The sequence below is a fragment of the Vombatus ursinus genome, unplaced genomic scaffold, assembly GCF_900497805.2.
Source record: "Vombatus ursinus unplaced genomic scaffold, bare-nosed wombat genome assembly UNPS02009994.1, whole genome shotgun sequence".
NCBI lineage: Eukaryota > Metazoa > Chordata > Mammalia > Diprotodontia > Vombatidae > Vombatus > Vombatus ursinus.
The window spans coordinates 6,563,856-6,585,645 of NW_020949772.1; the positions used below are offsets into that span (position 1 = coordinate 6,563,856).

General features: G+C 41.2%; 1 protein-coding gene across 1 annotated transcript; it reads left to right on the forward strand.

Annotated features, from left to right (window-relative positions):
• The first annotated feature begins 39 nt into the window (after window positions 1–39).
• Window positions 40–21,756, forward strand: VPS37B (VPS37B, ESCRT-I subunit). The gene is made up of 4 exons (XM_027853518.1): window positions 40–171; window positions 17,127–17,298; window positions 18,140–18,222; window positions 19,131–21,756. The coding sequence occupies exons 1-4, from the start codon at window positions 40–42 to the stop codon at window positions 19,632–19,634; spliced, it is 891 nt and encodes a 296-aa protein (XP_027709319.1). The 3' UTR covers window positions 19,635–21,756.
• The last annotated feature ends 34 nt before the right edge of the window (window positions 21,757–21,790 follow it).

A 21,790-nucleotide genomic window follows, 5' to 3' on the forward strand; every position in this document is an offset into this window, starting at 1 on the left:
GCCCGGGCCGGGGCCGGGGCCGGGGCGGGCATGGCGGCGATGGCGGCGGCGGGGCCCGGGCCGGGGGCGGCGGGGGTCGCGGGCCGCTTCGCGGGGCTGTCGCTGGTGCAGCTGAACGAGCTGCTGGAGGACGAGGAGCAGCTGACGAGCATGGTGCAGGAGATGGAGGAGGTGAGAGCGGGGCCGGGCCGGGCCGGGCCTGTGGGGCGCCTGGGGGCTTCGCGGCCGGGGGAAGGGCCTGAGTGCGGTGGGAGAGGGATGGGGGAGCCTTGAGTGAGGGGCTTGAGGGGTCGACTGGAGCGGGGCGGTTTGGGGGAGCAGGAGGCCTGGCGAAGGGCCGGGGAGGAGGGGACCCTACGGGGGGCGCGGAGGGACGCCCAGGGGGCAAGTTCTGGGTAATGGTTTGTGCCGGGAAAAAGGCTCCGAAGTGGGGAGGTTTGCAAGTTCAGGGAAACTGAGGGAGGCTGAGATCAGGGGCTCAGGGGGAGCTGAGGAGCCACGACCGGGTGTGAGGCGGTGGGAGTCCAGCTGTGGAGGTTTTCTGAAAGGGACAGAAGCGAGGCAAAAAAGAACCCCGAGGGGGCTGAAATGTGGGGGGGGGTGCCCAGAGAGTGTTTTGAGCTAGAGAAAGGGGTTGCATAGCAACCTCAGGTGCCCATTTGGAGGAAACCGTGCCTTCCGCAGCTGGCCCAGTCCTTCAAGGTGGTTTCCTATTTTTCTTTCAGGGTAGGCAAGTAACACAGTAGCAGACATAAAGGGGCAATAGGGGAGAGATGAGGGCTTCATTCCCTCTTCCTCTCACTTAGTGCCCAGCCCCAGGAGGCAAGCAGAAGCCCTTCTGCCCTTATCTTGCTCAATACCTTGTGATGTGGTTTACTGCCAGACAGTCGGGCTCGGGAGATTGGTAATGGGCAGTTCTCTTCCCTTCCTCCAGACCCTCTTTGGACAGGTGGACTCCAGTCCAGCTTAAAGCCAGCCCTCCCAGGCTCATCCACCACCCCTCCTTTGTCTCTGAAGTCTAAGCCTTCCCACGCCTATACCACAATACCTCTCACCCAGAAGCCCGTGTAGACTTTCTATGGAGCAGTCCTACAGCTCTGAGCCAGTCTGCTTCAAAAGGGGGCTTGTGTCTGGGTTACACATTCAGAAACACTGAAAACCCTCAACAGATCATTGTCCTGAACTACAGAGAGGCCACTGTAGTGCGATGGTATCAACCCTTCCATTAATACACTCCTTGTATTCGAGGGCTTCCGAAGTTGGCACATAATAAGGCTGCTGGAGATGAAATTTGCCCCATTTATGGTCTCATTGTGGCACTTTCCATTTTGAAAAATAATAATAAATCCACCAGTTCCTTTGCTCACCCGAACGTGAGTTTTATCTATACAGAGGAAGAAAAGATTTGGTTCCTTTTTGTTCCCTCCACTTACTGTGAAAGCTTCGTTGGTTGTCAGCTGGGTGCCTTTTCAAGTTTAATAATAAAATCATAGTTATTATTTCTGGGTTGTTACACATACCTACAAATCAATTTGCTGTACATAATCATTCTGTTTCAGTGAGAACCAGGGTAACTGTGTCCGTGGAATGGTAACAAAAATAGCTTTTCCGTTGGAGAAGAAAGACCATAAAAAGGTTCAGTTCTTCTGAGTGATTCTTATGAGGGTCTTAAAAATAACTTGTAGGCCAAAACCATGGACCTTAAGAACTTGGAGCAGGAAGGGAGAAGTGATTGTTTAGAGGGGAAGGCAGAGTCAGTTTTACCTTAATTAACCCAATAGTATTATTACTTATTGGACTTAAGTTGACCTTCAGACAAGGATTCCTTTACACGTTCAAAACTGACTTTATTGCAATTGGTTAGGCCACAGAGTTCTTGTTAAATTACTCAGTGATGGTGTACTTTATAGGGTGTAGCACTTCCAAAACAAGGAAATTTTAGGTTGATGCCAGAATACCTTAGTTAACTCAACCTAATTATGGTGTAGTACGTGGTATATCATACGGTTCGTGTTTCTTCCCAAGTCATATGTGGCATGTTTCTGCCACACTGGGTGAAACTGAATTTTGGAGGATGATGGTTTTGCTCATGTCAGTGTTGGGTGTGTTGTTTTCATGAAATCTATTGCTGTCTTAGTCTTCTGAGATAATTAATGTCACGGTTAATGAAAGAGTGTAGAGTGGCAAGACAAAAGGATTCCTTTACATGAAATACATGGGCAGTTTTAAAAACATTCTTGAGCTCAAGAGATGCCTATTTTATGTTCCTGAGTCCAAAGTAGGGCTCGGTTAAAGTTGATTCTGGAGCTCTGGAGTTGAGGATAAGAGGACCGTGGAGAGCACCTCCAAACTAGAACCAAAAGCTTCCCTTTTTAATTGGCAGAGAAAAGTGTTTTAAATTGTAGAGTGAGGATCTTCCAGCCTGAAGGGGTATTTTGTGGCGTATGGAACATGTGGCTAGGTTTTGAAGGCATTCCTTATTGGGTTTAAAGACAACTAGGTATTACGCTTTAGTAACATGTTTTTTATTATGGTGAATGAGTTGTAATAGAGCCCAGACCATTAAAAAGTGTCTAACTGCCATGTAGGTCATTATTTCCTCTGGCACCAAGTCCTCTCATCTTTCCCTTTATTCTGGCATGTGAGATCCTCAAATGGGTTTTATGATTAGGGATCAACTAAGTTGATGGCTCATATGTAAAATCCTTATTTTTATTTAAGGTTATTTTTACATTGAAGAGGAATGTGTGTCTATCCGGTTGCCTTAACCCCGTTGGACTTTCACTGTACTCCCTTAAAAGGAGTAGTCTCACAAAGGGGATTGCTTTAGCTAAATTTGGCCTCTTGGGACACTTAAGTAAAAGGATTTAAATTTTGAGGTAACACTGATTGATATAATTGTTACTAGTAAGTGATACTAAAAGTTACTAATGATTTCACTATGGATTTAATCCTTAATCTTTCTTCTTATTGCTAGAGGAAGTCCATATTGAAAATGCATTCTGAAACATGTTGAGGGTTTGGAAGACCCAGTGGCTTTGTGGAAAATGAGAAAAGCTCCACCCTCTTGTGGGGTCCATTTCCTGGAGGCATGTTCTGGAGTGATTTGTGTGTGACTAGTGGTGGAGAACTGCCGCATGAATCATAATGCCTCATTGAAAGGACAGTACCTTAATTTAAGTCCCTGGGACTGAAATAAAACACTTATTGAAATGGCTTGGTTTTTCTAAGTAAGGTTTAGCTTGAATGCAGACTTTAGTCTTGATTGGAATGTAGAAGTGGCATTAGTGGAATCATTGCTTCTACCTTGTTCAAATAGTTAAGAATCTGTAATCCTGTGTGTTTAAATCTTAAAGTTTCATATTCAAAATCCTGAATAAAGAATTGCCTTAATGTCCCAGAGAACATTTTGAAATTCAACTTCTTTATGTTTTTGATCTTATTAAAAGAATTTTAAAATTTAGTAGGCTTGTATAGTGTGTCCCAAAGGTCTTGGTGCAGTTTTAAATAGCTTAAAAGTGCACCAAGATCTTTGGGACACCATTACAGTAGATAGGGAAAGCATTTATTAAGTGCTTACTATGTGCTGGTATTGTGTTAGTCCTGGTAAGACAAATAGAAGTCCCAGGCCTCTGGCAGCTTACTTTCTGTTGGGGAAAGATAACACAAAAAGGGGAGCTGGAAAAGGTGGGGATGGGAGAGTGGAGATATGGTGTGGAAAAGCCCAGAATTGGTTTGGAGATAGACACAATAAAGCAATAGGCCAGGTCCCAGGGGTGAAGTCCACCAAAGGTTGTACCCATGGGGTTGGGTGGGACATGGGCTTTGAGATGGATGATGGCTAGAGTATAGCCTGGGTGGTGTGTAGATACCTTGGAGTATAAGTAAATTATGAGCTTAATTTTTTTTACTATATATCTATAGATATAGTTTGGTTTTTTGTTTTTTGTTTTTTTTGGTGAGGCAATTGGGGTTAAGTGACTTGCCCAGAGTCACATAGCTAGTGAGGGTTATGTGTCTCAGGCCAGATTTGAACTCAGGTCCCCCTGACTCCAGGGCCGGTGCTCTATCCACTTTGCCAGCTAGCTGCCCCTGTATTTTTTTTTTACAATTCTACTATAATAATTTTTTTTCCATTCCATGTGTATTTCTTCCACTGATGCTACAAGTCATACCTGCTTTTTCTTTCTATGCAGTGTTTGTGACTTTCCATAAATCTTCTATCTGACTCTACCTGAGGCACTCAGGACACATTCCAAGGGCTTTGAAGTATTCTGATATGGCCTGATGTTATCTTGCCCTCTAATATGTCAGTGGCCTTCTCCTTTGTCCAGTCATACATGTAAGCTTGATGTCTTTTACACTACTTCACTTTCAATAAAACAAAAAATTGACTTTTTATCCTGGCTGGCCCCCCCAAAAGAAGACCTTATTTACAGACAAGTTAGCATCCTTTAATACTATTCTTTTAGCACTTCTTAACTGTATAAAAATTCAGGAGAATACTTTAGACAGAACTGTGGCTCACAGTAATTATGTCCCAATCCAATTGATGGAGTCTAGTTTTCAACTTATTTTATAGCAGTGTAATTTTGTTATGGTCTTTGTAGCAGAACCTTGTTATAGGTATTTGTATATTGTATATAGCACTCATTTTGCAGGAATACCTTTAATTATCCATGTGTAATTTTAGTGGTCACTTACCTAATCACTGTCATGCATGGGTGAAATTTAAAATACTATATTCTTAGAAGCTTTTTGTAGTTAATTTTCTTGGGTTTAATAGTTGCTGGGGTTTTGTTTTTTGTTTTTGTTTTTTTTTTTTTTTTTTTTGGTTTTTGTTTTTTTGGTATCATCTTGTCCATGATATATTTAGAGTACAGGTAGTTTTTAATGTTTATACAATAAGCTCTTGTTAATCAGCAGGCATTTATTTATTAAGCACTTAGTAGGTTGCTTTATAGTGTGTGGTCTAAGAAAGGGGTTAGGGACATTTTCTTAGAGAAGAATAAGGTATGTTTGTATCTTGGCTGACCAGTTTCTTAGATAGCAAAGGTTAAAAAAAAATCCAAAACTTGATCAAATTCAAATAGATTTTATTTTAAACTATGATTTCTTAAAATAATTGATCACTTAACCAGAGATCACTTATTTAGGCAGTCTTCAATTCAGTAAACATTTTTAAATACCTGCTACATCCAAAGCACTTTACAGAAACAGAAATATTGTAAAAAGCTGCATTGTTATTGTTCATTTGTTTTAGTCATGTCCAGCTCTCCATGACTCCATTTGGGATTTTCTTGGCAAAGATACTGGAGGGGTTTGCTATTTCCTTTTCCAGCTCCTTTGGCAGATAAGGAAACTGAGGCAAACAGGGTGAAGTGACTTGTCCAGGGTCATGGAGCTAGTAAGATGAATTTTCCTGACTTCAGGCCCAACACTATCTACTGTGCCACCTACCTGCCCCAAAAGCTACATAAGAATGGGAAAAAATCCAGCTTTTTATCCCCTTTGCCTTAAATTTGGTGCTTAGTGTTGAAAAGTGTTTTTTGTTGAACACAGTTCTTGCTCACAGTGAGCTTGCAGTCTAACTTGGTGGGGTGAGGGTGGGGGCAAGGTTAAGACGTGTATGCAAACCAAGTTTAGTATGAGATAAACTACGTCAGGGGTGGGGAACCTGCGGCCTCGAGGCCACATGTGACCCTCTAGGTCCTCCGTGGAAGCCCTCTGACTGAATCTAAACTTCACAGAACAAATCCCCTTAATAAAAAGATTTGTTCTGTCAAACTTGTAAAACTCACCACGTGGCGAGGCTGAAGGTTCCCCACCCCTGGACTACCTGGATTTAGTGCTTTGAATAAAAATTCTAAAACATTTGAGGAGGAAGAGATAGATCCCTTTCAGGGAGGAGGATGGAAGTCTTCATGCAGAAATTAATACCTGTGTTGGTCATTGAAGGAAGAGAGAAGATCTCCACTGTGGGATTTGGTGAAGGAAGTACATTCCTAGCCTGCTTAAAATGCAAAGCAGTAGGAGAGGAGGGCAAAGTCCTTCTCAGAATATAAAATGTGTGGAAGAAAGTAGGGTGAAATAAGGTTGGAGAAACATTGTGAATGTCTTTAATGCCAGGTCAAGTTCATTTTATTTGAAAAAACTGAGGCCATTGACTTGGGAGTGCCTTCTTTTCTCATCTCAGAACCCTTTTGACATCATTGACTACTTCCTGTTTAACTGCTGACTATGATAAAAAGGTGTTCCACCTTAACAAAGCCAGTGCCTCTACATGTATGAGCCTTTAATCCCATCTCTTGAGTTCCAAATTTTCTCCTTCCTCTTCCATTTCATTGAGAAGGCAAGCAATTTGAAATAGGTTGTAAATGTAGAGTCATGCAAAACATCTTTTCACATTAGTCATGTTGTGAAAGAAAACACAGATAGAAAAAAAACTGCCACAAAAAATAAAGTAAAAAATAGTATGCTTTGATCTGCATTCAGGCTTCATAAGTTCTTTCTCTGGAGGTGGATAGCATTTTTCATCATAAGTCTTTTGAAATGGTTTTGATCTTTGTATTGCTGAGAGTAGCTGAGTCATTCACAGTTGATCATCATACAACATTGCTGTTACTGTATACACTGTTCTTCTGGTTCTGCTCACTTCACTTTGCATCAGTTCATGCAAGTCCAGGTTTTTCTGAAAGCATCCTCCTTACCATTTCTTATTTTATTATCTCATCACTAATAGTGTTTCATCACAATCATACCACAGATTGTTCAGACATTCTTCATTTAATGGGCATCCCCTCGATTTCCAATTCTTTGCCACCATAAAAAGAGCTGCTCTAAATATTTTTGTACATATAGGTCCTTTGCCTTTTTTTTTTTTTTTAAATCTCTTTGGGATACAGACCTAATAGTGGTATTGTTGGGTCAAAAGGTATGCACAGTTTTATAGCCTCTTGGGCATAGTTCCAAATTGCTCGCCAGAATGGTTGGATCAGTTCACAACTTCACTAACAGTGCATTAGTGTCCCAATTTTCCCACATCCCCTCCAACATTGGTCATTTTCCTTTTCTGTTACTGTAGCTGGGGGCCATCTCTAGTCATCCTGATGTATATCTTGCCACTGGACCCAGATGGCTTTAGAAGAGAAAGTGAAGCTGGTGACCTTGCACAGCCCTCCTGTCACTTAAATCCAATTCACTTGCAGTCATGGCATCATTTTCCTGATGTCATGGTCCTCTTTGAGAATGAAGGACAAACAACATCTTAGCTAATCTGATAGGTATGAGATGGTACCTCAGACTTTTATAAGTTTACATTTCTCTAATCAGCAGTGATTTTGAGCATTTTTTCATATGACTATAGATAGCTTTGATTTCATCTGAAAACTGCCTGTTCATATCCTTTGACCACTTATCAGTTGGGGAATGACTCATATTCTCATGAATTTGACTCAGTTCTCTATATATTTGAGAAATGAGGCCTATATCGGAGAAACCTATAAAAATTTCTGCCCCAGTTTTCTGCTTTCTTTCTAATCTTGACTGCATTGGTTTTGTTTGTGCAAAACCTTTTTAATGTAATCGGAATTATCCATTTTATATCTTGTGGTGGCCTCTATCTCATGTTTGGTCATAAATTCTTCCCTTATACATAGATCTGACAAGTAAACTCTTCCATGCTTCCCTAATTTGCTTATGGCATTACATTTTATGTCTAAATTGTGTCCCCATTTTGACCTTATCTTTGCATATGGCCCCACTCTCTTTTTAATCTTCAGTCCCTCCATCTTTACTGGATCCTTCCCTGCTGCTTACAAATATGTCCAGCTGCACCATACTTAAAAATCCTTACTAGGTCCTCCCATGTCAGTTCTCATTCTCTTATCTCTCCTTCCTTTCTCAGCAAAATGCCTTGAAATATCATCTGTACTTAGGTACCTCCACTTCCTTTCTTCTTTGAGGTCTGACTTCCAGCCTTATCATTTAGCTGAAACTTCTTTCACCAAAGTTACTAAGGATCTCTTGATTGCTAAGTTTAATGACCTTTTTTTCATTCCTCATCCTTTTTGACCTTTCTGCAGAAGTTGAAGCTATTGACCTCTGACCTTTATAGGTTTTCCTCACTCTGCTCTCTCTGTTCTCCCACCTGTCTGATCATTCCTTCTCAGTCTCATTTGCTGGCTTTTCATTGACATGCTCACTGTGTGTCCTCAAAAGCTCTGTTTTACATCTTCTTGATGTATAGCTCATCAGCTTCCATCAAGATGATTTCCAGAGGTACGATATGTATCTGACCCTAGTGTCTCTCCTGAGCTCTAGTCCCACATCATCAACTGCCTCTTGGGCATTTTGAACTAGATGTTCTGTAGGCATCTCTTAGCTCAAGTTCAAAATGGAAGTCATTCTTTTCCCCCAAACCCACTCTCATCCTTCTAATCATCTGGGTTTGACCCCTCAGTGTAATTCTTGATTTCTCACTCACTGTCACCTCAGTTATTGCTAAGTCTTTTTATTTCTCCATAATATCTCTTAAACATGTCTCCTGTCCACTTAGATGGCCATCACCTTGGTTCAGACTTTCTTCATTTTTTGTCTGGGCTATTGTGGTAGCTTTCTAATTAGACTACCTATTCTCAAACCTCTCCCCACTCTAATTTATCCTCTGCATTGCTGCCAACAAGATTTTCCTAAAGCACAGGTCTTCCCGCCAACCCAGTAAGCTCCTGTAGCTCACTAGGACTACTTCTGGAATCAGGTGTAGATTGTTCTGTTTGGCATTTAAAGCTCTTCACAACCCGACTTCTCCCTGTCTTTTCAGACTCCTTACACCTTAATCCTTTCCTTGGAATTTATAGTCCAGCCATGGGTGCCTGCTTGCTACTTCTCACATGTTGGACACTCCATTTCTTTTCTCAGTGTCTTATCACTGGCATCTGTGTCTGGAATGTTCTCCCTGGTCTCTTCTGCTTCCAGCTTCCTTCAGGACTTCACTCAAGCTCCACCTGCCACCTTATGCAGGAGGCCAGCCTTGGTCATTCCAGCGACTAGGGCCTTCTCTAATTCTACCTTCCAAGACTGCTGTGTATGTATACATATATGTTTATGTACCTATTTATGTTCATGTCTCCCCCATTATAATGTATTCACCTTGAGGGCGGGAACTGCTTTTTCTTTTTCTTTGTAGCCCTAGTGCTTAGCACAGTGCCTGGTGTGTAGTAGGAACTTAGTGAAGTGTTGAGTCATTGATTGATTTATTGTGTAAATCATGGAATGCTGCTAAGGGGTGTTGAACAAGGAAGCATCATGGTTAGACTTGGTTATTAGGAAGGCAGCTGTGTGAAGGATGAGCAGGAAAGGGGTACCAGTTAGGCAGTTCCTACAGTAGTTATTGGGAGAGGTAATGAAGGCCAGAACTAGGGTGGTGATAGAATTAACACATAGCACTTGGCTGTTGATTAGATGTGGTGGGTTAATGGGAGAGAAGGAAGTCAAAAGATACTTTTGAGATTTTGAGCATGAATTAAGGGATTTTATTAATTATGTTTAGTATATTTCTCTTTAAGTAGAAAAGGGAATATGATACATTTTAGAAAGATTTCTGTCCAAAATATTCTCTTTTTAAAATTTGCCTTTTAACTCCTTTGTTCCCCAGTGGTGCTCGGTTATGTTATTTGTATAAAACCTAGTTGGATTAAACTAGACTGCCTGATTCTTCTGGGACTGTTCTTTTTCCGCTTCATAAACTCTGGAGCCCAAATTAAAATAGACCTTTAAACTAAATGACATTTTCTTACTTGTATTGACTCTGCATTAATATTAGTTTTGTGAGTATGAATTTCTCTTGAGTTAAACTGAATTCTTGAGCTGTGTGTTAAAAATTTGCTTTAGTGTGTGTGTGTGTTTTTTAGAACATAAAGCAAAACTGCTCAAAGCTCTAGGTTCTTAGTAAATTTAAACCTAGAGTCAACCTGCTATAAGTATTTGCTTATTTGTAGTTGTCAAAAGACCAACTTTTAATTTTTAGTAATTTCCTCTAAATTTGATTCAGTTCAACAATATATATTGAGTACTGTGTGCTTCCTCATATTAAGCACTGAGTGAGTTCTAAAGATGAATTACATGGTCCTTACCCTCAAGGAGTTTATAGTCTAGTAGGCATCCTAGGATGTAGATTTTGAGCTGGAAGAGACTTGGGATCAAATAGTCTAGCCTTCTAATTTTATAGATGAGAAAATATAGTCCGCCCAAAAGGAGACATGGCTTGCCCCACATCACTCAGGTTGTGAGGAGTAGAGATTGGATATCATCTCTTTTCTCTTAAATGACAAATGATATTGAATTAATTGTAATAGTCTATGACAGATGTCTCCCTCTTAATTCCTACCTTCCTGCCCACAGTTCCTGATTCCCTGTTGATTTTAATTTCTACACCAAACTTTTATGAACTTTGGTTAGTGCCATGACCAGCCCCAACTCCGGAGAGCTGATGAGGAAGCATGCTGCCCTCTTTCTTACACAGGCGTTGATAAAATCAAGGTGCAGAGCAAGACACACATTTTTGGACATGGTAGATTTATGGATTTGTTTTGCTTGACTGCTTATTTATGAAAAAGATTGTGTTTTTCGATGGGGGGGCAGTTATGGAAGGAGAGGAAAGGCAGTGATAGAGATGCCAAAAGAAAAGGAGATAAAAAGAGGACCATTGATACATTAAAAAAAAATTCTAAAACCAAGTTCATAAGGAAACAGAAGCAGGAGAGTTTTGAAAGTAATGTGTTTAATAATATGCTATGACCCTTTTTAAAATAATGTACTTTTTAAAAGAGCAAGCCACATGTAATAGACATTAGTGGTTTCACATGTAATCTTTGTGTTCTTTATTTTTTGAAATGTTCGTTTTCTTTTTGTGTTTTAAAAATTCAGAATAAGAATTAAAATTAAATAATTAATAAAAATTAAATTAAATGAGAATAAAATTAAAACCACAAAAACTAATTGTGACCAGTTTGGGGGTCCCCCGCCTAGAAATGGTTCAGTGGGAGAGGATGGAACAGGCCATTGTTAGTATTTACTTTGACCAAATATTTACCAAAGAGATATGGTTTTTAATGCTTATCTAATAAAAATGAGAATGACTACTGTCACATCACACTAGGAACCATCAGGTTTATTGTACTGGTTCCATTTCTTGTGTTTCTCACTCTCCACTTTGAAGACTAGGTCATTTGTTCTTCAGGCATAACTTTTATGAAGTTAATGGTATACTGATTTTTCACATGCAAATCAGTTGCACCTGGAAAAGATTGTGTTAGCTTAAATCCCACCACCGTTTGTTAATTTTTCTCAAGTTTAATCTCGGCAAAGAGAATTGGGCTGTCTTCCACCAAATGCATCAGATTTTAGCTTTTGTTAATCTATTTATTGGTTATGAAGTAAGAATGAATTTTTCTGTTTGTTGTGGAGGTTGTCCTGCTTGAACTCTTGATGAACAGCTGGTAAATTTCCTTTTACAAGTAGGCTGTATCCTGGGAGATGGTTTCACACAGCCCATGGATTTGCTGTATTTTGGGACATTTTCACAAGGCAGGGTTTTAAATACTGTTATTGATCTAAACATGTCAAACAATCCAGCCAAAAATCGCTGTTATTTTTTTTTTCCCCAGTAAGACTTGTGTAGGACTTGGAATTGAAGTAATTGCAGCCTTTGTTAGCTTGGTGCTTACAGAATCTCAGTTGGAAAGGATCTCACAGGCCATTTAATCCAACCCAGATAGACCAGATAAGAAATCCCCTATTATATCTGACACGTGGTCATCCAGCTTTTGCTTCCAAAACCTCTAGGGAAGGGGAACTCACTAACCCCTGAGGCAGCCCATTCCCTTAGTTATTATTGTTAGCCTAAACTGTATTGCCCTTGTTACAGTTGGAAGGTTAACTTTCCTGGATACATTTGATCTTTATAGCCTAATCCTTCAGACCTGTTACGTTCATGGCTTACTGACTTCAACTTTTCTAATACAGAAATTGTTTCAGTATTTGGGTTTTTGTTCACATACGTGCTCACAGTAACTGTTGACTCAATTTTAGTTGTCAACAAGAAAAGCTTTAGTTGATGATTGGTGTGATTCAGAGCTTCTTCGTGGAGAAAGTATACTAATGGAGTGGAATACAATTGTAGTCATTTTTTAGCATATTGTAAAAAAAAAAGATAAGGACATGCATGAGTCAAGTCATGTCTTCAGATCATTTGTTTGCTTATCTTGATAAATCTTTGAAATTACATCTGAGAATTTTTTTTTTTTTTAACTAAAGGACTACAGCTTTCATATGGAAGGCCAGTGCAGTTCAGTGGTACTCTGCAATAATGCTACTGAGTAGTTTTGTTTAGAATCAGCTGCAATTATGATCATAATCAAAATTACTTTTTGCTCCTCCTCCACTTCAAAGCAAAGGCTATGCTGTCATTATAGGAGTGCAAAATAGTTTCTCATTAGACGTCATGGCTGTTTTTATTAGTAGTAACCATTAATATAGGATATTATTTAATAATCATTGAGCAAACATATAATAATAAGTACTTAGTGTACTCAGTGCTAGGGGAGATAACAGTTTTGAAAAGAGCTGGTCTCTTGCCTTTCCCTTCGTATAGAGGTTAGATAGATAAGCATCATTCGCTTCACCTTGATATTATGATTTAAAAATACTTTATTGTCATTAAAAATACGTGGTGTCCCAAAAATTTTTAGTGAAATTTTAAGGCCTCACAATGGCCTAGTGACATAAACCCTAATTTACAGATGAGAAAATTGGGACACATTAGGGAAAGTCAGATTAGTATAGTATAGCCTTGTTGTTCACCAGTCTTTTGTCTTAGTAGGTAGAAAACTCAAAATGAGTAACTTTAAAATTGAACAGAACGAGTGAGGCAACTGTTGTGCTGTTTCTTTGTTTAAATACAAACATCATTCTGATGACTAATGCTTTCTAAAGTTTAGTCCTCTGTCAAGAGTAACACTCAACATGTGCTTTCATTCTTGCTCCCTCTCTCTCTTTCTCTCTCCTCTCCCCCCCTCCCTCTCTCCCCCTCCGTCGTCTCTCATTGCCTAGAACGGATTCCATCTGTGTTCTCTTTTGAGTTTTTGAAGAATGCTCTAGTTAGTTTCTCTTAGGCACTAGAATTCTGCTTCTTTAAGAGGCTGTGTGTGGTATAGTGCAAAGGAAGGATGTGGCAAAGGAAAGCTGTACTCTGACAAAGCCTAGGTTTAGAAGAGGCATCTGACACCTGCTAGATGAGTGGCCGCTGTTGCTAAGTCATTTCACCTCGCTGATCTTCTCAGTCAACTCGTCTGCAAAATAGAATGATGAGTGCTTCTCTTTTAGGGCTGCTGTGAGGGTCAGATGAGATGCCTGCTTTGCATGCCTTACTCCATTCTTGTGTAGATTCCTAACAATCACGTTATATATTTCAGTTGTTACCTTTGCAAAAATTCTAGTCATTTCCCTGTTAGGGTGACCTTGCGTTCTGTAAAGCTTTGCATTGGAGTACAAGAGCTTGGAAGATCCTGGAAAAGTTTGGAGTGTGGATCTGGAAACTGGGTCTGTTTTCTGAGGAGTAAAATGTGGAGGGCCTCACTGGAGTGCTGGCCACCGTGTGATTAATTCTTTTGGCCACAACAACTCATGACTGTCTGGTAAGATGAGTGGGTGAATGGAGTGCTTTTTCTGTCACTAATAGGTCTTTCTATGTAGTAAGTGAATAGTAAGGTTTATATTATTGGATAAAGAGGGAGAGATCTCTGTGTGCTTGGGTAAGTAGTTCAGAATGCATTTTTCTGGAAAAAGTAGCATGGAAATGATGATAGATTTTCTACCACAGTGTTTATAGATGCAAGATTATAAGTGTAGATGGAAGTGCCAGACTGGGGACAGCTTGGGTCTTCAAATTTCACCTTGTAATATGTGTCTGGTTTGGAAGACATTCCACAAGAGTATAGATCATGGCAGAACTCTGACCATTATTGTTTCCAGACGTTCTTCCCAAGGTTATCATGTATAGCTGCCATTTGATGATTAAGAGATACTTTGCTATCTCAGCCTCCTTCTGGTCGCCACTACTTTGTGCTCCCAGTATAATGCATGCCTTTTGTAAATACCATTAAAAACATTCCAGATCTCTGCTGGGGACATCTGTTAATCAGGTCTCAGGAACTGGTAGGCTATATATACAGTGTGTTATTATTAATAATAATTATTATTATTGATAGAGTATCTTAAAAGTTGCCGGTCGCTTTATATGCATTGTTTGATTTGAGGTCATGGAGGACCTGCTTTTTGAAAGACTACTCTGTAACTATTCTTGGTGTCTTGAGGTAATGATGCTTTTGTGAATTTTGTCTGAAATGTAGTGTGCTTTCTACAAGTATTCCCAGGTATACTTCTAGATAAGGTCTGTACATTTAAATTTTGAGTCAATCCAAAAAGGCATAAGTGGTAGGGCTGATTGTGGACAGCTTTCCCATCTTATTGGCTTTTTTTTTGCTTTTGGTAATTTGGTAGGCTTGCATTCCTGATTGTTCTTAGCCTCTTCTGAATATGAGTTTCCTTGTCTTTAGAAGTCTCTATGATATGCCAAGGCTGTAAAAGCCAGAGGTCTATTGAACTGTGCTATTGGTCATTTAGGCTTTCTTACCGTTGCCCTTTAGTCTCATTTTAATGCTGGCTCGTTTGAAGATTGAAATTTTTTTGATGGTTTCTTTGGGAGATAGTTTACTTTCCCACTTTTGAGTTTTTGATTATTTGTGTATGTCCCTTGTACTTTTAAGCTTCGAGATGAAAGGAAATAGGATGGTGTGGGAACCATTCCAGTTAGAGAATTAAGTAGGTTGAATGGTTTACCCTTCAAAACTATTTTAAAATGCCTTTTTTCCACTGGAAGCTCTGATACCTACAATTTAAAAAATCCTTGCTCTCTGAAACTCCTTGCTTAGGAAAGTTTTATCTAGGAATCTTGGGATACCAAGTGAAATAAGTAATAATTTTGGTAGAGCAAGATTTTAGATGTTGGATTATACAGTTAATTCTAGACTGTTTGCCTTGTCCTACCTTGAATTATTGAAATTACTCTCAGGTTTGGTGGGCTACGCTGAGGGGAAAGGTACTTCTGAGCCTATAATACATAGTCAAAGGGAATTTCCTTTGATTAATTTCCAGTAAATAGTCCAGCTTTTATCTATGAGGTATTTTAGTTCCTTGGAAAATTAAAAAATCTCATAAACCGAGTTTTGAAAGGGAACAATCTTATGGGTGAATAAATTCAGTTAGGCACATTTCTTTACAGAATGACTACTCTGCCTCTTTTATTTTTATGAATTCAGTCATACTTGTAGAGGTAAGGTGTCCTGAAAATAAATTGCTATGTATTAAAGATCACTGTTTTTAGAACTGGTCTTTAATGCTCTGATCCTTCTGTTTTTCTTCGTCTCACTTCTCCCTGAGTACAGATTGGTCTGAGTTAATCATTGAAAATAGCAGGGAAGGTAGATTATTCTTCTAGCTGCCCTGAATTTGGAATATTCACTGCTTTTTGACAGTACCATGGCAACTAGTCTTATTTTTAATTTGACTGGATTGATTTTATGCTGGGCCTAATTTCTTTGTAGCTCTGCCTGGGGCTCAGCTAATTTGCATGGTAGTATTAATGTGTATGGAAAGTTGAGCTCCTAATGTGGTTATTTTATGTGTCTTGGGTGTGTGTCTAGGAGAAAACTTGGGAGAAGCTTTTGTCTTTGTTCCTTTATGGGTACATTCATCTGAATATACATTCATTATAAATGAATATGAACAGGCTGTAGTCAAGCAATATACACTAAATTCATCCAAGAGGAAGCTAATAGCTGTTAAAATAGATCAGACACTAGGAGGGGGGTGGAGGGGGGCAAGAAATATTAAGGAGCAGAGTAGAGGTCTAGGTTGGGTTGGACAAGAGGCTGTGGACAGAACTCTGACAGATAACTGGTAAGGAATTTTGTCCTGAGGAAATGAAAAAGCTAGAGAGAGAGAGAGAGAGAGGTCACTGGGCAGGTTGTGATATATAAAAGAGATCCTAGGAAAGAGAAAAGGAGAGCTGGAAGTAAACATAGATGCTTATTGTTGTTTTTAAGATAGTCTTCACTTTGCTACTTCCCTCAAAATATTTGAGTGGGTAGGAAGTTTTGACTTTGGCTACACTTGGAGGGTTGGCGAATTTTTCTTTATTCTTCTGGTTCTTAACACAGAGCCAGGCACATAGTAGACATTTGATAAATGTTTTTTGACTGATTTCTTTCCTTCTTCCCAGCTGCCTGTATTAAGATTTAAGAAAACAGGTTTTTAAAAGTCTTAATTAGTAATTTCCCATCTATTGGGAGGAAAAATATGGGACTACAGAAAGCAGGGTGTTGGCTGATGATCCAAAGCAGAATAATGAGCCTTTCCAACTTTGTGTCATCTTTTACTAGACTATAACAGCTTTAAAGAACTGGGTCTGAAGAAGGCATCAACTCCCACCTCACCCCCCTTTCTGAAGATAAGAGAATCAATGTCACTTCAGACTTCATGAAATCCTAAGCTCTTACATTTTTTCCTCTGATCTCTAAATCTGATTATTAAGGCTGAGTTGTCACTGTACCTGTCTTTCTATCCCAAATTACTGTCTGAGCCCCCGAAAGAATTGATTCTTAAATCTTTTTTTTAAAAATCTAGTCTTAAACCCATAGAGCTGTGATCTTCTGGAAAGACCGGTGGCAGTATTGAGGAATTCAAGGCTCTCTGTAAATGTTTAAAGACATAACAGAGTAATAGGTCAAACAGTACCCTGAAAAGATGGTGTGAAAAAGGCTACTTGTCTCTCTCTTTGAAAGATTTGGGGGCAGGGGTGGAGTGTAGTAGTAGAGTTGATCCTAGGACTACATATAAACCAGTGGGACCATGTATGAACTGAAACCTGCCTCCCTTATAGACAATGCCAAAGTAAAAATGCTTGCCAACAGATGGATGGGTGTATGTGGAGTGAGAGGCCTTTTGAGAGGTCTTTTGGGACTTGCTGATGAACTGTAATAGTATGCTTTTGGTTCTCCTATGTGCAGACACAGAACGTTCAGCTTAACAAAGAGATGACTCTTGCCAACAACCGGAGCCTGGCAGAAGGAAATCTTTTGTACCAACCACAACTGGACACTTTGAAAGCCAGTTTGACTCAAAAATACCAGGAACTACAGGTTCTCTTTGAAGCCTATCAGATCAAGAAAACCAAATTAGGTAACTTTCTTGGGGTGGTGTTTTTAAGATTAAAAGGCATGAAAGGACATTTTTCAGGTAGATTGTGATCCATGACAAAGTTTAGATTGCTAGAATGGTCATTCAGTGGCAGTGACAAGTTGTTTAGTTTTAGAATTTTGCTGTCTATTGCAAACAGATTTTATTTCATTATCTTAACACCATAACCTTCTTTAGACTACAGAAGAGCATGGCAGTCTTCTGGAAATAGAATTGGAGGAACAGAATTGGCTTGCTGCCGTATTCCTCCTCCCATGTAATGAATATAATCCCCCGATATTATTGTAAAATATAACTATTGCCGTAAATATGGAAAAATAATATCGCTATTCACTTTTCCTTTTTCCCAAACCTCTCTGCTTAGAACATTTTGTTGTAATGCTAAATTTCATATTTTACATATGAAAAAAATTCAGGAAATGATTTGATGTAAATATTGAGTACTTTAATAGTACTCAGAAATTGAATCTGGCCATTTTCTTTAAAACCCTGTTAGCCCTATTGTTATGGCCATGGTATATTAGCACAAGTAGTATATGGCTCCTGGGTGTCCCCACGCCATCCCCAGAGCTCCCCCAGCGGGACATTTCCTGGTACGGTACTTGCTTCTCTTCAGGAGCAGTGGGAAGCATTGTTTCCCAGGACAATAACCAGTTATCAGCAGGAAGATGTCACTCCTTTTGGCTTCCCCAATTAAAACACACTCATTCGTAGCACCTTGCAAAAGATAAGTTTCAAAGGTGGTGTGTTTGCCAGGTGTGTGCCCCTTCCAAGAAGGAGAAATGTCTGGGTGCCTCACTTTCCTTTCTCTTGCATTTTACAGATCAGCAGTCCAGCAATGCTTCTCTGGAGACATTGCTAGCCCTTCTTCAAACAGAGGGAGCTAAGATTGAAGAAGATACAGAGGTAAGGTGAACTGGCACGCTGCCAGGGACTCTTGTCTTTCCATCTCCGTCACTCAGCACAGGGCTTTATACCCTTGCATACAGTAGGTGCTTAATCTATGTTGAATTGAACGTCCCAGTATTTCCTACTTTTAGGCTACAGCACTGGGGAAGGTCTCCACGGTAGCACAAACAAGTCCCTTCCTGTGAAGTCAGGGCCAGTAAATTATAAACTTGTAATTCTGTCTGTTACGTGGGCTTTGTATAAGATATACCTGGGAGATGTTGGAGAGCTGCAGTGTGTAGCAGGTGGAGTGCCAGGGGATGTTTAGGCTGATGAAACTTGGTCATGGCATGTCTGCAGATGGTCAGGAGCACAGTGTGGCCTGGGTGCAGGTGCCACGGAGCAGAGCACAGCTGGCGGGCTTCCTGACCATGATTGGCTGTTTCTTTAGCCAGCTGCCATGACAAATGTGAGAGAACAGACAAGAGAAGGCCTGTACAGGAACTATCAAAGAATGTGTAGGGCCGTGAGCCGGAGTGGTGTTTGCTCAGGCCTCAGTTGAGCTGAGGAGTGTCACTCGGGCCACTAGCTTAGCCTTGAAGCTCTGCGTCACAAAGAGGCCAGAGCCTGGCAGGTGACTGGCTGCACAGCATGATCGGAGGGAGAGCCTCGCTAAATGGTCTTTTTAGGGACTAAGGGACACAGACACATTGCTGTCCTTGCACTCGTCTTTCAGGAAAGACTCAACAGAAGTAGAGGGGGACCGAATCAGGAGTAACCCAACTGACACGGAGGTGGCGGTTTCTCTCCCTCCATCTCGGCTGTTCATGTGGGAGCCAGGGAGCCCCGAAGGGCCCTCTGGTACAGAATTGTGGCTTCGGTTTGGGTTCCAGACCCTCTAACTCGGTATTTGCTCATCATTTCAGAACATGGCGGAGAAGTTCCTTGGCGGAGAAGTCCCGCTAGATTCATTCATCGACGAATATCAAAATAAACGGAAACTAGCCCATTTACGTCGAGTGAAAATTGAGAAACTTCAGGAAATGGTGCTCAAGGGCCAGAGACTTCCAAAGGCCCAAGTCCAGCTGCAGCCTAGGGTGCCAGATTCAACACCAGCTCCCATGGTGCCCTACCCAGCTTCAGATGCCAGTGTGCCCCCTTCAGTTGTGCCCCGGCGTATCCCTCCACCACCACCCCCAGTCCCTGCCGGACGGTTTGCGACTCCATTTACAGCGGCCGTGGGATCAGGACAGGCCTTTCCTTACCCGGGATTGCAGTGCCCTCCTCTTCCCCCCAGGGTGGGCCTTCCTTCTCTCAGTCACAACCCCCAGCCAGGATACCCTGCTCAGTTTGCATCACCATACCCCCCGGCCCTCCCTCAGAGACCTCCTCCCAGGCTGCCTCCACATCCTGGCTTCATCCTTCAGTGAGTCTGCGGCTGCATCTCCATCCCTGAGTCAGTGCGTGGAGTTTGTATTACTCTTTCCCCAGTCCGTGGGGAGCCTTCTGGGCTCTGCACGCATGGGAGGAGAAAAAGGTCAGACTGTCTCGTCAGGGGGCTCCGTGTCTTGTGGGGCAAGAACATGTTGTGTTTTTAGAATCATAGTTTCTTTGGTAGGTAGTGTGATGCCACTTGATTTGTGTAAACCCAGCAGGTTTTATAAGCTGGGCTGGAGAAAGAAGCTGACCTACTCTGGGTTTGTTTGCAGCTCTTGGTGAGATCTCTTAATGTTCTAGTGCTGATAGCTGAGAAATTTGGGTTAGAAGAAAAACTTAGCTACCTGCTGTTGTTCCAGCCACATCAAGAATTGTGTTCCCATTGCAGTTCATTTCAGCATGTTTAGTTCTAGGTTGATTTTCAAAAGCCAATTCCACATTGATCAGGCCAGTATTGGACGGTAACTGTCTTAGCTTAGGGGCAAAGCAGCATTGGGGTTCTCTGCTGCTTTTAAAATCCTAGATGGGCACAGCAGGTCTTAATTTGGTGTATTTACTTTCTACATAGAATCTGCTTTTGGAGGAAGATCATTACTAGCACCCTCCACCTCCCACCCCCCCCACCCCACCCCCAAACCTTGCTGCTTTTAAGATGCTTAGAAGCTGCAAAGCAAAGTTTGCACTTGCCTAAATGCTGTCTATACCTTCAGAGCCTCAGAAATCCAGGCCCTGTGGAGAGAACTGGAGAGAGGTATGGGACCTAGGTTTTTGTGTTAAGGATTCTATACCTGATATTTCCTCTTCATCCCTCTCCTTCCCATACCCACCCCCAAAGAGCTCACCCCCAATAATTTCCAATAAGAAACCCTCCAAAAATATTTTTACAACTTGTGAAATTTTCCTGTTTTCTACAAAAAAAAAAAGTTTGATGCTCACAGCACCATTCAGGGAAACTCAAAAATTTAGAATACTTATCGTGCAGATAAAATGCAAATTCCTCTCTTGCAAGCAACGCATTGTTGCACGTGTGTGCCGTGCCTTAGGATCGCTGTTGGTGACTGGACTTGTGACTCATGGTAGCCTTTCCAATCACCTGATGGCCATAGCCTCCTTTTTGACTCCAAGGGCTTGGGAATAGGCTGCTATGGAGGACTTTGCCCTAGTCTGACTTGGGGGCATCCTCTAGAGTCTGTGGCTCTCCTTTCAGGGAAAGGCTTTTTCTTATGATGGCGCTGATGTTCATCTGTCTGCAAAAACAGAAGAAAAACCCTGTCCCGTTGAGCCTGAAATGTCTTTAGCATTATTCTCTGCACTCCATGTGATGTGCAGATGGGGATAGGTTCTGAACATGGTGCTGCAGGGAACATAGTGTGTGTGGGGGCGGGGGGAGGGACGATGGAAAACATTTCAAATTGGTTTGCGGGAAGGACTACAGATGATGGGGATGGCTAGATGAGGCCACACTGACATATGCTCCCCTCTGATAGTGAACTCTGTATCATACCATCTGGTTGAGCCTTCAGCCTCAGTGTTGTGGCTGTGGCCAGGGACACTGCATAGCTGTTACCAAAAGGGCCTCTGAAACAGTAGGCAGGGCCCCCGGCGGCACAGGTCAGCAGCGTCTTCCAGGGTGTCGACGGTCAACTTCCAAAGAGGCTCCAAAGGTGCTTGGAACTTGGAGAAAGGTAGAGCTGAAATGGGGTTCCTCTCTGTCCGACTGCTGGCAGCTCGTGCCAACCTTTGTATTCATTCCTGTAAACAGTTGTGATTCTGTACTTGAACTCCACTGTATGTATGGTCGACCATTTTAAAAGAAAATCAATTGTAATAGGATGCTAGGTGCCACGTCAGTCAAGTGGACTCGCCAGTTAATCTCCATGGCTTGAAATGCCATTGTTTTTGTTATACCTCTTTAGCTGTGCTCCACTCTTCAAGGAAATCTGGCTCCCACAGCAGTTGAGTCAGCAGCCAAAAGTATTTACCTTTGTGTTTTCTTTTTGAGATTGTGAAAATGGCACAAAGAGGCTGGCTTTGTCCTCTCCTTCCGGGGGCCATGTTTGGAACTGTGAGTGTAGGTCTGTAGGAAACTTTAATAAAAGAAATGATTATTAATAATTACCTTGTCCTTGGTTTGCCTGGGGAATACTTA